General features: G+C 46.9%; 1 protein-coding gene and 1 long non-coding RNA gene across 3 annotated transcripts; one reads left to right on the top strand and one right to left on the bottom strand.

The window, feature by feature from the left end:
* Positions 1 to 744: 744 nt before the first annotated feature.
* LOC147653149 (uncharacterized) lies at positions 745 to 13,456 on the top strand. Its single transcript, XR_015286879.1, has 3 exons — positions 745 to 933; positions 12,081 to 12,196; positions 12,479 to 13,456. It is a non-coding gene; the product is annotated as an uncharacterized LOC147653149 (long non-coding RNA).
* Positions 5,013 to 14,017, bottom strand: REELD1 (reeler domain containing 1). 2 transcript variants are annotated; one of them, XM_086889353.1, is made up of 7 exons: positions 13,931 to 14,017; positions 12,506 to 12,726; positions 11,481 to 11,703; positions 9,728 to 9,879; positions 8,726 to 9,011; positions 8,021 to 8,084; positions 5,314 to 6,035 (listed from the first exon to the last, which is right to left on the bottom strand). In XM_086889353.1, exons 2-7 carry the CDS (start codon positions 12,723 to 12,725, stop codon positions 5,445 to 5,447), a joined length of 1,536 nt encoding a protein of 511 aa, XP_086745479.1. In that variant the 5' UTR covers position 12,726; positions 13,931 to 14,017; the 3' UTR covers positions 5,314 to 5,444. The 2 variants fall into 2 exon arrangements, with proteins under 2 accessions (XP_086745480.1, XP_086745479.1); XM_086889354.1 differs by lacking the exon at positions 13,931 to 14,017 and having other exon boundaries at positions 5,013 to 6,035; positions 8,726 to 8,993; positions 12,506 to 12,725.
* Positions 14,018 to 15,874: the final 1,857 nt, after the last annotated feature.

Genomic DNA, 15,874 nt, shown 5'->3' with positions numbered 1-15,874 from the left:
TGTTTCCGTGCTTTGAACAGGAAGGATGACACTGCTTAGCTGTCTCTGGCACATCTGACTTGTGCTGCTCTGCACACCTAACATAGCTGTAACCAGATTGGACTTGTGTGTGCTGTCTGCAGGAGCCATGTACTCTAGTGGGTGTTTTTTGGGAAGGGGCTGCTGGGAAGCAGCTGCAGAGAGCAGGGTGGCAGTGAACCTCCCAATGAGACCATGATGCCACACGTGGTGTTTTCCTGCAAGCTGGTAGCAGGAAGTTCTGGGGGCCTCTGCAATCAGAGGGGCTAAAATAAAGCTGGAGAGGGACTTTTTTTACAAGGGCAAGTAGTAATAGAACGAAGAGGAATGGCTTTACAGTGTTGGTAGCTTTAGAATAGATATTAGGAGGAAATTGTTCTCAACCAGAGGAACTCGGTGACTTCAGGGTTGCACTCAAAGCAAATGTCACAACCATCTCCTCAGAGGTGGAAAAAGCCTGTCACAGTCATTGCCATGACACAAGCACCTACCAGCAGCTTCCAACTGCTCATTCAAATGCCAAGTGACAGGCAGATGTTTCCAATAAGAAATACAGCCCTCTCAGAGCCTTTGGTTGCATCACCCACCAGCACAGCATTGCCTCAGCCTTCTCTGGCCAGGGCTGTGACCTGCTGGAGTCACTTGAGCTCAGCCGGGCCCAGCTCTGACCATGGGGCCCAGACAGCCCACGTGGCACCTCTGGAACTGGAGAGAGGATTGCTTTTTGTCATAAATGTCTTTGTCAGTAGGGATCTGGCAGGGAGAAGGGGACATAAGAGAACTTACACCCTGCCTATTGTTTTCCCAGCAGCGTTTGTGTAGTGGATTTCTAGAAAGAAAAAAATCCCCACCAACTACAGTATAAAGTAGCACCGTCTCTGTAGTGGCTTGACAATAAGAGCGAGTATAAGCCAGGTAAGTTGAGGCGGCACGGGTAAGAGCCGGGGAGGATCCCAGGCCTCCCTCAGCCCGGGCGCTCCCGGAGCGCGGGGCCGCCATCGCCGGGACGATGCTGCCCCCTGGCGGCGGGAGCGCGGGGCGGGCGGCGCTGCCCGGCGGGAATAGCTGGGGATGGATCCCGGGGCCTGCGGCCGCTCGGACCCGGCCGCCAGCGCGGGAACAGCACCATTCCTGCCCGGAGCCGCTGCAGGCAGCCGCTGCCTCTGACACGTCGCATTGGTGCTGCCTTAGACATTGGCTATTACCGGTGACACCTGACTTTGACTGGGTTAAATATTTTCCCGCTCCGGGCCGCGTGTTTGCACAGGAAGGATCAGCAAGTCACGTCTGCTGCCGTTCTCTGTGCACCGGCTGCCCCATGTCCTTGGTACCTGGCCATCAGTTCTTAATGTACATCAACATGCGCTGATATACAGCCGGGCTGATCTTTGACTCACCTTTGGAACAGCGACACATTTTCTCAACAACAAATTATACTTTGACATTAGAAGGTGGCAATCTGTAATGGATATTGCAATCTGAAGATTGAAAGAGACTATCTGTGATCTTTGTCCTCAGTCGAGTAAGCTGGAGTCTCTCTTCCCTCCTACACATTATTTGATTGTGGGACATAACCTTGGGATGTACTAATAATCATTACTCAGAGCTGATGTATCCGTTACAGGCCTGCCCTGCTCGGGGAGGGAGATGTTCTCTAGAACAGTAGTAAATCAGCAAAACTCGCACTTAAATATACAGTAAAATGTGGTTTGAGACACGGTCCTTCATACATCACACAGCAAAATGTTTTATTGAGAGGGTCACACACACACTAATAAGGAAAGAGGGCTGCTGAGACAAGACCTGTGAAGGGGAAGCAGTTTGGTGGCAGGAAGGGGCTGGGACAGATCTCTGAGCAGCTCCTCGTCCAAGGAAAGTTGTGACTCCCCAGGTCCTTCTCTGCCCTCCTGGTAGCCTTGGATGAGCTGACAGGAGAGAGAAGGGAAGGCAAAGGAAGGAAGGGAGCCCTGTAGAGCTGTCCAGACACAATGAGCCTTAAGGGCCTGGCAGGGGCAGTGTATGTGTCCAGCTTACCAGGAGGAGTGAGAGGTCTGTTCTGCTGTTCACCAGCTGTGCAGGTCAGGCTCCTACCTTGTCATTTGTTTTTGCTAATAAGCAGCTGTCTTTTTGGAGCTGAATGTTGCAGGAATTGTTAGAGTATCTCCTTTTCTTTTTTGCAGGCATTTGTTATTCTTATTTAAATCTGAGTGAATAAATGAAACACCTCCGGGTTCCTGAGCTTGCTGCTTTGCCTTCCTTTTTTTTGCCTTGTTTTTTGTGGTCCTGAGTAGTTGCAGAAACTGTGCCAAAAGGGCTGGCCAAGCCAGCCGGCCAGATCTCTGAAATGCCTGGGGCTGCATCCCACACTGATCTGGGAGAGCCTGAGCTCGCACATCCCTGCTGACCATGATTGCTGGGCCTACAGGGCCTGTGGTTTCTCCTGTGAGTCTTGTTACCCTTTTTGAAGCGGGCCAAATCAAAGCATGTCTGGCTTTTTTTGCTTACTAGTGACAATTCAACCAATGCAGGAAGTGTCTGTGATGTCCAAGCTTTGGATCAACTGTCTTGCTTAGTGCAACCTGTCCACATTACATTTTGTTATTTCTAAATTATTTTTTTTCTTGAGTCAGGATAGCTCAAGCATTGCAAGAGCCATAGATGTTTTTACTGCCAAAACTATGTTTGATGCCTCTTTGGCTGGTGGGAAGATAGGCTCAGGATAGGTGTTCATTAGCTGCTTTCAATGCTTCTGACCCCAAACCATGTCACATTGCTGAGGGATGACAGCCTGATGTGGGCCACAGGTGACTGAGCAACCCTGGAGGAACTGAGATCCCCAGTTCCAGCAGAACGTTTGTGACCAGCCCAGTCATGCACCTAGACAGTGAAACAAGGCAACAACTTTCACTTGTCTCTCCAGTAAATATTAGAATGATTTGTGCCTCTGTTTTCCTAATTCTGACATTTTTTTCCCTGAAATCTGTTACAAGCATGAGCACAGACTAATTCCCATATAAGACAGGCCAATTAAGAATGGGGATGTTTGAATGGTTTGCCTTTTAATAAACTAACTAGTGCTCATGTTTTTAAGAGCTTTAAAAAAGAGATAAGACCTCCATTCCTTCTGTCATGGCAACTACAACAAATGGAACATGATTCGGAAGTCAAGAAAAAAACACGGGCACTTTAGGTCTCAGCCAAGAGAGCCGCAAAGTAGCAAAACTCATTACTAATTCAGAGAAGCTGCATCCCTCAGAGCTCACCATTACTGGTCTTACTACTAATAATACTGGAGCACATCAATTTAGCAGAAGGCAGAACGTTGAAGTGCCACTCCCCCAATCAAACATCTCAGTGAGACCTTCCCTTGCTCTAGTCAGCCTAGAAAGAAGCAATGATGGGTTGTGGGGAAAGAGCTGAGGAGAGGAAGGTTCTGGTCTTACAGCCAGAGCAGTCTGGTAACATTAATCCTAGAGAGACAGTGAAAGAGGCCATAGGTATTTGTAATTTATTCATAAACAGCTATGCCATCATAAGAAACTTTTTAAAACAATATGTGATAGTTCTTTAAATATTTAAGAGTTTGTTGACCTATTTTCTCAGTTAATTAGGATTTTTTTTTGGCTGCATTAACAATGACTAGAATGCAGTCTGTTTTAGTCACTACACAGTTCAGTTACACTGGGTTACAGAAACATGATTTCTTTCTAAGGCACATGACAAGGGGGAGGAATGCCATTGTAAGTGTCTAGATGTGTGCTTAAAAACCTGGAGACTTACTAGTAGGTAGGGCATAAGCTCAGTGAGTGAATATAAAACCATTCACCTGGCATCCTTCTGAGTTGTAAACCAAACTTTGTCTTTTCAATTACAGCACTACCCTTATTTTTTCTGCAACAAAGGGCTATGGTGCCGTTGCCCTTCTCTTCAAAGTACAGTGGTTAAGAGCATCAAGCTCATCTCTGCAAGCTGCGTTTGTGAGTACACTTACTTCTTACTCATTTATTTTGCCCAAGGCTCACTGGGCCTAGAAGTGAAGTTGATAAAAATTTGTCCATGTGTGCAGCACAAATGTCACTGATCACAGTGCAGCAGTACGATCAGAAACCAGCTCTTTCTGAATGCTAATGGAAGGCATCATTAGCAAAAGCTGCACTCTGTGCATCATGCTGGAGCCAGAGCAGGAGAACTCATGTCCCACCTGTCTCCTCTGAAGTCAGTGGTGAGGTAAGGGAGGATGTGAGAGCAGGGCTTTGACTGACTATCCAGCATGGAGATGGGCAACTAGTTGGAGATGGCCACGAGGCCCTCCTGACAGAGGGGAAGTTGTCACCAGGAAGGCTGGGTGAACCATCAGAGTCCTGTCATTATCTGCTTATTCAGGGGGATTGCTGTGGGCTGTGAATTAGGCTGCAGCACCAAAATGTAAGTTTGTTCCCCACTACATGGCTTGGGAATGATCAGCTCTGAGCTGATCCACCCTAGAAAAGGACACCAGAAGGGTCAATTCCTGCTCTCTGAAAGACTCTAAAATGTACATCTCAAGAGGATCATTATCATGTCTATTTCTGGCTCTTGTAAAGCTGCAGTAAAATAAAACTTTACCCTTGCTGTCTTTATCTCTCAATCTTAGGAGGTGTCCAGGATCATGCTGTTTTCAAAGGATTGCTTTTGGGGTCTCCTGCAGAAAATCACACAGAGAGAAGTTTGCACAAACTCAGAAAATAACGATGCTGTTAACTTCCTATTGCAGGACAAGTGACCTGGGAAGGGTACTTCTCAGTCCGTGTTTCTGCACAGTGTCACTGAGCTGGCTCAAAATAAAAGACTAAATAAATGTTGACTGTCAGGCTTCAACAAGCTTCTTCATCAGGTGCAAATGGACAGGAAAGATTTCCTTCCATTTGCACCTGATGAAGAGGCATGTTTCTCCCCCAAAAGCTGGTGTCTGCCATCCTGTGTCTCACTCGTGGATCAATTCAGCATTCTTGGGATCAATGTTCTCCACTAACGAGTTATTGCTTTTTATTTTCAAATTGAAACTTGAAATCTTGTGGCAAATATTTGTAATCTGAGGGATACCAAGTGCACAGAGTCAAACCTGTAAACTCTTAAATGAGAACGGTTGGGTTTGTAGTTCCTAGAAACTTTTTTTTTAATTGAGATGAAACCGGAGCCAATATCATAGTGCTGAGGAAGAATTTCTATTTTTGGCTACACCGTTAAGGTAACAGAGGAAGTGTTTGTCATTGCCACAGTGACAGCTAATGAGAAGATATACAATATTAATTGCAGTAAGTGTAACACTGTGTAATCTATCAGCTTCTATTTTCTCAGCAGCTGTAGTTTAGATACTTTTGCCTAACACCTCTGTCTGAAACTGGCTGCTTTGGGCTTGTTTTTCTATATGACAGCACAAAGAGGGACTAAAGCACCATAGTCTTCCCACTGCCCGAGGGGCTGACCCGGTTGTACTCAGCTTGCACCAGCACGAAGCCGTTCTCCCGGATCTTTCGGAAGTGCATCACCTCCCCGTTTTCCGTGATAGTGATGACATCGGGGTCTGGCTCGCTGAAGGACACCTCGGCCCGCTTGTGGCAGTGCTGGGTGCAGACACAGCGCATGGCAGCTGCCAGCACCAGGCCCAGCACAGCCGTGCAGACCAGGACAATGCCAAGTTGGGCTGCAAGGAGTCGCGTTCCTCTACCAGGGCCTTCCTCTTTCTCGGGAACAGCAGGTTCGGGAGCTGGTCTGGTCACCCATGTCAGGGAATTCCCAGCTGCCTGCTGCTCATCCTTGTCCTCCTCACCCCTGGTGCCTGCCTCCTCTGGCTGCGGTGCCAGTTCTCTTTCTGCCATTTGCCTTGAAGCCGAGGACAAATTGCCAGTAGCATTGGCATCACCAAGCCAGACTGTGGTTGCAGTAATGTCACCCGGGTGTGTGTGTATGTGCAGGGCAGGGGGAGACGCTGTCACACGTAGGGAGGCTTTCAAGATGGTCCCATTGTCAGTACTTCCCTTGGAAAGCAAAAACATGCCAAAATGTGCAGTAAGGGAAGAGAAAAGGGGGCTGATTAAGTTCTCACTACCTATCTCATGGAACACTTCAACTCTGTTTCTGCTGCCCATGTGTCCCTCTGCCTTTAGACTAATTCTTCTTTATTCCCTGTTTACTCAGTAGCTTTTAGAAGGTGAAGCAGATGCAACCCTGCTCATTCCGTACCAGAATTGCCATGGGAGGAACAAGGCACTCGAGTTGGTCCCAGGGACAAAGTCAGTGTGGGTTGGAGGGACAAAGGTGAAGGGCACAGGTGGAGAGGAAGGTCACTGCTTCATCTAACTGAATGCCTGCAGTTCCTGTTGTGGTGGTGGTATTTTTCACAGGCATCTTTATCACAAAATAATATCACTTAATAAACAATTCCCACCTTGAGTGGCACCAGGGTCATGCTGAAAGGGCAGCTGTGATTTTCCCAGCCAAGCTGCATGTGTAGGCTCACATGGACCCACTGGGATTCAGTATTGCCCTTCTGAGGCTATGGAGTGGATGGGCACAGGAGACTTAGAGTGGCCTTTGCCATCAGCAGTTTTGGGGCATTCACATAAAACCTATAAACTCTCCCCAAGGCCTGTCTTACTTTTTCAGTTTATACAGCCACTCTGAAATCTTCTGCCCCTCTGTTGCTTAACCACCCATTTTAGTGGGAATGATGGTTCCTGCCTGTTTCTGGGGACCGTCTGGTTCCATGCACCTTATTTTAACTGTCACAAAATGCCAGCTGCTCCACACCAGTTCTGCAGCTCAGGCTTTGCTGCAGGTATCATCCAAGATAATACTTGGGAACAAGCATGCAATTTAGGAGATCCCCAATGAATTTTTGCATTCCCAATATGCACCTGAGCCCCTATCCAAAACCTGCAAAATGTACTGGAGTTTTTAATTTGGCTCCACTGAGATTTGGATCTGGCCCTCAGTAGCTGGCACCTCTCCAGCCTGTCCAGCCCAGCAGGCTTTTTCACACATCCATTAATTACACCAGAGAAACTCTCACCCTCTACCATCATTAGTGATTTCTAAAGCTTCCTGGGAAGACAGTGTGACAAGAGCACAAAGCTGAGGCAGGAGCCCTGGCAAGCTGTGAAGGAAAGTAGTGGAGGGTCAGAGCATCCTTTGTGGAAGGGATTGTTTCTGAAGGTGCTATTAAAATACAGCAGGAAATAGAAGACTTTCAGTGGATTAAATGCAATCTGTAAAGTAGCAGGCTGGCAAAGCTAGGATTGCATGTGTATGGATCACTTGCCCTCAAAATGCAAATGCCATACAGTAAGGATATAGGATTTGGGATAGAAAATGGAACTTCCTCAAGAAATTCTTGCCCTATCTCAGCTCATTTCTCCTTTCTTTTCATACTCCTCTCCATTTTTCCTAATTTCTTAGTGTTTTTGCTTCATTAGGCTCATCTGATCTTGTGCAATAACTCGTTCTTCCCTTTGGTTTCCATCTACTGCCAGTTCTCCACTTCTCTCCATGGGTGCACCAGATGCTTATGGTACACATCTCTCCTTGTTCTCTGTCTTCTGCTACTTCCTAAATATTTCTGGCTCATTCTGTGCTGTATGTCCCCTTTCTCTTTCATTTTCTGTGAGATTATTTCTCTTCCTCCTTTGGCATCCTGGAAACCAGGTCTAGTTCTTTCTTCTCCTTGTATTTTTCTTCTCTTCATCACCTGCATAGTGGACTTACCCTGTTAACTGTGTATCCTGTATCTCGAAGCACACACATTTCTAGCAGCCTGTAGTCACATAAGGGAAAGCAATTGAGCAATTGTTTTTACAATGGGCCTCTTTAAAACCCAGGCAGTGGGCTCAAAAAAAAAAAACCACACCAAGAAAAAAAAAAACAAAACCAAAAATTAAAAAAATTTTACAAGTCTCTATGTAGCTTTAGCCACTTATGACACCTACATGGGCTGCAAGGGTGTCCTCCCCACCCCGGTGCTTACCTTCCTGTTGCCTGTACACATCAAACACAGGTGTGGGGTGGCAGCACTGGCAATGCTTCCTGCTCTGAAATAGGGACAGAGGAAAGGCAAGGCTAGCAAGTGACACCCGTGGCTCACACCACTGAGAAGTGCTGCTCCTTAGAGCAGTTTTGAGATGCATGCAATGCAGATCATATAAGCTGTATTTTGAATTATGCCTGGTCACTGATTCCCCATCATTTCACCCACAGTATGAAATGCTGCATGAAAGCGCATGCAGCCCAAGCCTTCTAAGATCTGAGCAGACATCCTCAAGCCCAAATTTCATAATTGCTTTGCATCCTTTTTTTTCCTTCTCCCTGCAGATGGAGAAATAGGTCTGTCGAGTTCACTGTTCCACTGAATATTTGTATGCACTTTCAGAAAAATGTTGTAACAGTCGATAGGTTTTATCACATTTTTCCACCACCTAGCCAATCTCCCACTGTGCTGAGCAACACAGTGTTGGGTTCTTAGGAGTTTTGGATTTTCTCCCTGTCACTGTTTGTCATGTGCAATATCCAAAGGATTATTTCTCAAAATCTCAGCAAACAAACACCCTCTCACCTCCCCCCTACACACACAGACACCTTCCTACATCTTCCTTGCTCATCTGCAGGGAAACTAGTAGTATTTTCCTTCCCCACAGGGATGGGAGAAACAGCTTTTCCCACCACCTAGATTTACCCATTGAAGGTGCTGGAGCTGGAGGCATTGTCCTGGGAGAGGGAACCTTGCAAGGCATCCACCATTCCAATGTCTTGGGTGGGAAGTGACAGCTCCAGCCCCCAGTCTCTGGACTGGATGCTCCTGCTGGACACAACCCGTGATGACCGGGCTGGCTGCTTCGGCTCAGCAACGGGATGAGTGTCTGACCCCACACCAAAACCTGGCTCCAGTGCTGGTGTTGCCATGATGCCAGTGGGGCTGGCAGGCAGCAGGGAGCCAGCGGCAGCTGCAGGAGAGATGGGACCTTGTCCAGCAGGGAGACAAAACAAAAATCAGGGAGAGAGGAGCAGAAGTCTATTGTCTTCGGTTTGTTTATTTCAAATCCCACTCGGTGCCAAGGTTTGCCAGGAAGGTTTGTAACAGTGACTCTTTTATTTTCATGCCACTTACTTTTAAGAGAGAACCCACGTGGAAATTAAAGCAGCAAAGCTCGCTGCCTATGTAATGGCCAAGTAAAATAATTAAAACTCAGCATTGGTGTCATACCAAAAATGCTGAGAAATATGTCTGATTTGTATAAGTAAATTCTTGGAGCATCTTACTGACCAAAGGCTGCATAAATACAACTAAATATATACCTGGAGGGCAACAATCACATATATAGAAAAAAATGTTCCTCTGTTCAGGCAACATTGTTAATTGCACTTCCTTCTCTTTAAGACCTAAAGTTTTAGGTAAATATGCTAAGATTTGCATTGAAATCAGAAGATCTGGCAACCTCATTTGACTTTCTGGTGCCCTCCTTGGAACTCCTCAAATACTGACCCACACCTCAAACACTGACCCACACCTTCACTTCAAGGAGCTCACCATGGCCATCAATGATCTCCTAGACAGACACAGGAGTTAAATGGGTCCCCCCAGCTTGTCTGGGTCACTTGTGTTAGACACTTGCCCAGAATAAGCTGTAAAACTACTCTGCAGGGGGTGCTGGAACAAAACAAGGCTTGCTCACCATACCTGTTGGGTGAGGCTCAGCTGGTCCCTGTAGGGGCGCAGGGGCTACGGCATCAGGCTTCTTGTCATCAAGAGTCTTGTTTTGCCCTCCCTGGGCCACAACAGCAGATTCAATCTTTGCCCAGTAAACAAAGTATGACTGGACTATGGAGATGCTGTTAAAACATAATCAGGCAAGAATTTACTGGCTTTATGGCATTAATAAAACATCTGACTGTTTAGCTAATCACAAAGACTGCTTTAATCTGAAGACAGAACCAATGCACAAGTATTTTAAAGGATTACCCTGTCGTACATTTTCTATTAAAAATAAAACGTAGCAGGTCCCATAAGAAAGATTCAGGGTGAGGAATCACCACTCAATTAATAATTAAGCTCAGCCAAAAAATGTGTGGGAACTTAAAAAAAAATATTTAAAAAAGCTCTATTACATTCATCATGTTGATTGAAGTACATTTGTAGAACTTGGACTAGCTCTGTTTATAATCTTCTGTAGGCAGGGAAACAACAGTGGTATTTATTAATTAAAACAAGCCAATGTAACTTGTACAAACAGCAGAATAGGTAAGGTGAAGAAAAAGTCTCTCTTCTCAGCCTGATATTTGAGCCTGCCTAATCCTCTGCTTTTTTTCAGGTGCCAAAATTGTTTTGGCCAACCTTTAACTTCACCCCGAGAGCCTTATTTAAGCTAGACATGAATTTGGGAGAATTTCAGCTCAGATTGCTCAGCTGCTTCTGAGAATTATCTAAGGGGAAACCAACCTGGGTTTTTCTGTGCCAGATGACACTTACAAGGTATTTTTAAGCCTAACAAGGCATTTTCCAGATGCTGTGACAGGGTAAAAAGGGAGAGTCTATCAGATATCAGCTCAGAGGGTCAAAAGCCAGAGTGTGAAGGAAGTATCAGAGTGGGTGACTAGGACTAGGTCTTGTTGGGATTTGTTTGGGTTTATTTGGGGGTTTTTGTGAGTTTAATAGTATTTCTTTAAACTTTATTGATTGTTTGATCTAAAGCAATGGCCAAAAATTGGAAATTCCAAGTAGCAATATTTCTGTTTCAATGAATTTTTCTTGAATCACAATGAGATGCTCAAGCCACAACACTCAACAGGATGTTTAGGATTTGGGAAGCATCCAAGGATCTGGCCAAGCAGTTTCTAAGTGATTTTGTAAAGTTGAAATATAACAATTTCATCTCTTTTGAAATGAAAAGCCACTGTGCTTCCTCTAAGGCAGTTTAGGAGATATTTAATTTCATTCCAAATCAGAACCAAGCTACTTGGACAGTTTGGGACTTTGGTGCAAAAAGAGAGATGTCAAGTTTTGACACAGTGCTCACTCTCTTTCTATTGTGAATAATTCTGTATGCATTTAATTTTTTTTAAGCTACTTTTGTTTTTTCCTTAAGAAGTGACATACAAGATTATACTGTAGGCAGGGATGTCCTGTGGGCTGTATTATTTACAAAGACAGGCAACATGGTCACAGTTCTCTCTTTATGCCTTAATATTTCTTTTTCCTAAAATGCTTAAGCTGTCATCTTTCCGTGTATCTATTCTGAGAAAACAGTGGCTATGTAAATAAAAAGCAGCACTACTCAGCAGATATTAATGGTGATTTATGTACTAGCTGGGATGCTGTTGCAGCATTTGGTAAGTATTTAGCTATATTGGGTTCAAGATACATAAAAGCACTGTGCTGGACAGCCTGTAACTGAGAAGACACAAATTCTGATTAGGAACCAGCACATCCTTACAAAAACTTGATGTCTCCCATGGGTTGATCTGGTGCTTTCCATACGAAGGACAGGTTTCTCTTCAGCGACTTGTCCGAGTGTGTGACAGTGTCACCATCTTCAAAACAAGTCAGCAGCTTGGAACCAGGAGGCAGGAAGATGAACGTGCCAGCAGTTTCGTTGTTGGACACTTTGCGAGCTTGCAGCATAAAGCCCATGTAATCCCGGGTGCTTCTTACTGTCACTTTTAGAAAACAAAACACAGGACACAAAGGGATTTGTCTTGCTGTTATGGAGTAAATTGCCTGCAATGGAGTTTCCAGAAAAAACTTGGGGCAACTCTACTGAAAACACCTTACTGTCTTTGTTCTCACAGTCTGTCTTGGACATGCTGGATACAGAAGGCCAGACTTTTACCTTTGGTTTTGCAGTGTGTAATTGCGCACAGGATTTGCCTGAGACTTTCCCCACCCTCCCTACGCCCCATCCTTCCTTGATGATGTTAACCACATTGGATCAGGCAACATGCAGCTGAACCATTTTTAAGGAAGGAGGTTTGGACACCACTCTATGTGTGTGAAAGCTCATGTTCTGCTCTCAGAAGGGTTTTGTTTTGCACAGGGTTGAATAGGCAAGTGGCCAAGCTGGGGAATGGTGCCTCTCAGCTCTGTCTGCATCTGCCTGAGGAGCAGCAATGCCAGGGATGGGGAATGCTGCCAACCATGCCCAAGAGTCAGGTGAGTCACCTGGTGAGTGGTGCAGAGGGGCTGGGAAGGTGACCTTACCCACTTGGGGTGCCTCTCGTGTGCCATTGCATGTAACAAGGTTTGGTATGGTTGAGACACAGCTGAGATAAAGGAATCCCACCCAAAGCACCCATGCTGCAAACAGAACTCCTCTGTAAATATGTCCTCATGACAAGAGGGGTGTTGTAGCTCACTCAGAGCGGTTAGCCATCTTCCCAGACCTCACAGAGATTTAATTCCATCACTTGAGATAAGTTGCCGTGTTTTTTTCAGATGCAGGAATGAGAAGCTGTTCCTTACCTGGCACCTTGTCTCCTGGGAAGTAGAAGGACATGTTGGTGTGGACTGTGACGTAGTTGTTGTTGGAGCTGTGCAGCTGCACCCTTAGGTGCCTGGGCATCATGTCGGTGCAAGCGGAAAGGCTGGCGCCCTGCGAGAAGGCGGCCGCGTAGGAGACCAAGCACAGGGTCGTGCAGGCCCAGCCAACAATGGCAGTGTGGGCTCTCCCACCATCCTCCATCCTACAGCAGGAAACAATGTGGAGTTCACTTCAAAGCAGTGACTTCCCAAATGGTGCCATTGATTTATCTGATCTCCAGAACCACCTCCCCCCCTGTCTTTAAACATAAGGGAATAAGTGATCTCTGTGGCACCTGGAGCCACTTTGGGAATCTATAGCATTTACATTCTGAAGTAAACTGTTCAGGCTGGGAGAGGGAAAAGCCCCCCACAAGAGGATGTATTTCTTGTGAAGCTGCCCACAGAGGGAGTGGACAGAAAAGATTTATCTAAAAAGTCTTGTGGGGTTTAGGAGGAGAAGCAGGCTCTGTACTGAGCCACACTCAGCACCCTCCACTACTCCCACCCCAAATGTACAGCCTGGTCAACAGGGGAAGCATCTGCCCCTTAGACCTGCAGAGTTGCTGCAGGCCCCATCACATATGGGGCTGGTGGCCAGAGCAGAGCCTGTGCCTGCCTGCCATCACAGAGCTACATCCCTGCGGTGACAGCACAAAACACATTTCCAGATTGAACAGAGTATCGTGCCATTCTGCTTTTTTAAAACGTGCTTTGCAAAGTGAAGCTGAAGGGTGAGTGTGTGGCATTTATTGTAATGGATATCACAAAGCAGGTACTTTTGATTTTAATGTAGCGCTTTCTAACATCTTCTTTTCAACATGCAGCCTTTCCTGCCTTAGATGTCATTACACTTAGTCAATGAGCAAACATAAATAAATCAGAGGAAACAGAGGCTGAGGAGGTCTAACTTACACCTCCCTCTCAAGCACTTCTGAATCTTGCCAGCTGACTAATGAAGCACCACTGCACGCAAAACAGTTCATGCCCAGCCTAAAGCAGCAAGCAGATGGATGCATTTAACCTTCCACAGTCAAGCATCCTGCCACTCCAACCAGTTGTGTGCCAGAAGATGCATGTGAAAATCACAGGAATCTTTGTTAACTCTCCCAGCCCTCCTGGACCAGCAGCAGGATGTCTCCTCTTCACGGAGCCAGCCTCCTATCTGGGCACACCTAAACCTCCCTTGCTGGATAAGATTTCTCGCAGGAGCTCATGGAAGAAGCCCCGAGGAGCAGCTCTTTCCCTTGGCTGTTGCCCCGGCTGTGCCGTTTCCCACCCCAGCCCCAGCGGTGCCCGTCCCCGCGGGGAGCAGCGCTGCTGCCCGGGGCTGCCCGGGCTCCGGCTGCCGGTGCCGCCGGCGCTTACCTTGGGACACGTTCACTGCTGGGCTCGCTGCCACCACTGCCCTGCCAGCCTGCCGGAGACCCATCCTTTCAGGGACCCTCCTCGCCTGCTCCTCTAATGGGAAGCACGGCAGCTGTTACTGCTAATACCCACCACCCACGGCAGCTCTCTGCCAGTGCCCAAATCCTGCTTTAATCCTATCAGTTTTTTCTTCACATCCTACCCCTTTTTTTCTTTTTTTTTTCTTTTCTTTTTTTTTTTTTTTTTGTGTGTGTGTGTTAAATCTCCAAGTTTCTTCGATGAAAACAAAGGCAACTAGTGGGGAAGGGAGGGGAAGACCCACATCAAATCATGGGGTTTGTGTGGAACACCCTGAAACTCCTTTGCAGGGGTGCAGGAAGATGGGACTTTTTCTTCTCTCTTACCCTCCCCACACACACATCCCCTTGTTCATGTTGAAGCAAAGCCAAGCCACATCAGCTCCCTCCATGACCCCTGAGCAGTGTGCCCTGTCTCTCATGCTTACCTGGGATTAATTTTGGCAGTAAAAGCAGAATTTTGCTACAAAGGCTGGGAAGGTTCATCCCATGTGCCAGCCTTGCCAGAAAGAGCCATCAACACCCCGCAAATCCCCCGAAGCTGGTGCAGGGGACCAAACCTCTGATAAGTGTGACTGTCCCCTGGCACATGAGCTGTATTCATGTCCAGGCTATCAGGCCTGCTCCTTGCCTGAGCTTTGCTGCAGCTGTGCTGGCAGTCGGTGACAGAGCTGATCTTGTCCCTCCTCACTGCAGGCTGCTCTGCTGATCAGGGCTCTCTGATGACCCTGGCCACTGTCACCAGGCTCGCCCTGCTCCCTGCCAGTGGCTCATCTCTGCCCGTGGTACCTTATCTGTAATCCTGCTTGGGATCTGACCATTGTGGGAGTCTCTCCAGAGGGGGCATCCTGGTGACCTCTGCCTAGGACACCCCCCAAATACTGGGGGCAAGCTTGCAGATGCTTCACTTACTAGTGCTGCTCCCATCAGCCTGCCCTGCTCTACACCCTGTCTTTTGGAAGAGACACAGAATGCTGGGCTGGCACTGAGGTTCTGCTGCTGACAGCCCAGCTCTCAGCTGTTTAACAGGTTAGAAAGTATGGAAACTGGTGGTACTGGGCTCTCATAAGCCTGCTGTCCTCTGCATTTTGAAGACACCTTAAAATCACTCAATTTCAAGATATAAGGTAAGTCTTGTAGTTTTCATTCCTTTTCTCAGTGGAAACAGAGCATAGTTCAGGGGAGGGAGGACAAGTTTGCATTCTTGATTGTTCCAGCTTGCAATTGCCCATCCTTCCTATACAAAAGAGAATACCTTTATGCTGTATTGATGGCTAATCCTTTCCTGAAACCAGCCTGTCCCTTACAGTTTTTCCTTCCTAACTTATTCCTAAACTCAGTGAGGGCCATTTCTCCACTGAATCCCACCTGGAAAAGAGGGAAAAGCAGCCAACAGCAGTGTTCAGTGTTCCCTGGAGCACCATGCAAAGCTGTAGGGAGAAGAGGCTCAAACAGATCCAACCCATGTGTAACAGCAGAGGATGTAGGGCAGCATTGAACAGTCCATGCTCAATTCCAAGGCTGCAGCAGCCTCTGGCAGGGCAGGGCATGCTGCTGTTCACAGGTGCAGCAGCACCAGTCAGATGGCACTGCCTGCACAGTGTTAATTGCTGGGTTGATCTGAAATACAGCCTTACACAGCATTCATCCTCACTGTCTGCTCTCAAGCACAGGAACTCAGTGGCTTCAAAGCCACAGTCAAAGCAAATGTCACAACCATCTCCTCAGAGGTGGAAAAAGCCTGTCACAGTCATTGCCATGACACAAGCACCTACCAGCAGCTTCCAACTGCTCATTCAAATGCCAAGTGACAGGCAGATGTTTCCAATAAGAAATACAGCCCTCTCAGAGCCTTTGGTTGCATCAC

This window comes from Cyanistes caeruleus, chromosome 5, assembly GCF_971803275.1.
Source record: "Cyanistes caeruleus chromosome 5, bCyaCae1.hap1.1, whole genome shotgun sequence".
NCBI classification, from domain to species: Eukaryota; Metazoa; Chordata; class Aves; order Passeriformes; family Paridae; genus Cyanistes; species Cyanistes caeruleus.
This window is presented reverse-complemented; position numbering and strand designations above follow the sequence as displayed.

Excerpts from the sequence above, each read along its gene's own strand:
- REELD1 (XM_086889353.1), bottom strand. The coding sequence starts at position 12,725 with ATGGAGGATGGTGGGAGAGCCCACACTGCCATTGTTGGCTGGGCCTGC. Across the intron at positions 9,880-11,480 it reads ATGGGAGACATCAAGTTTTT|CATCTCCATAGTCCAGTCAT; the intron begins GTAAGGATGTGC and ends ATGTTTTAACAG. Across the intron at positions 6,036-8,020 it reads TGTGTACAGGCAACAGGAAG|GGAAGTACTGACAATGGGAC; the intron begins GTAAGCACCGGG and ends TTGCTTTCCAAG.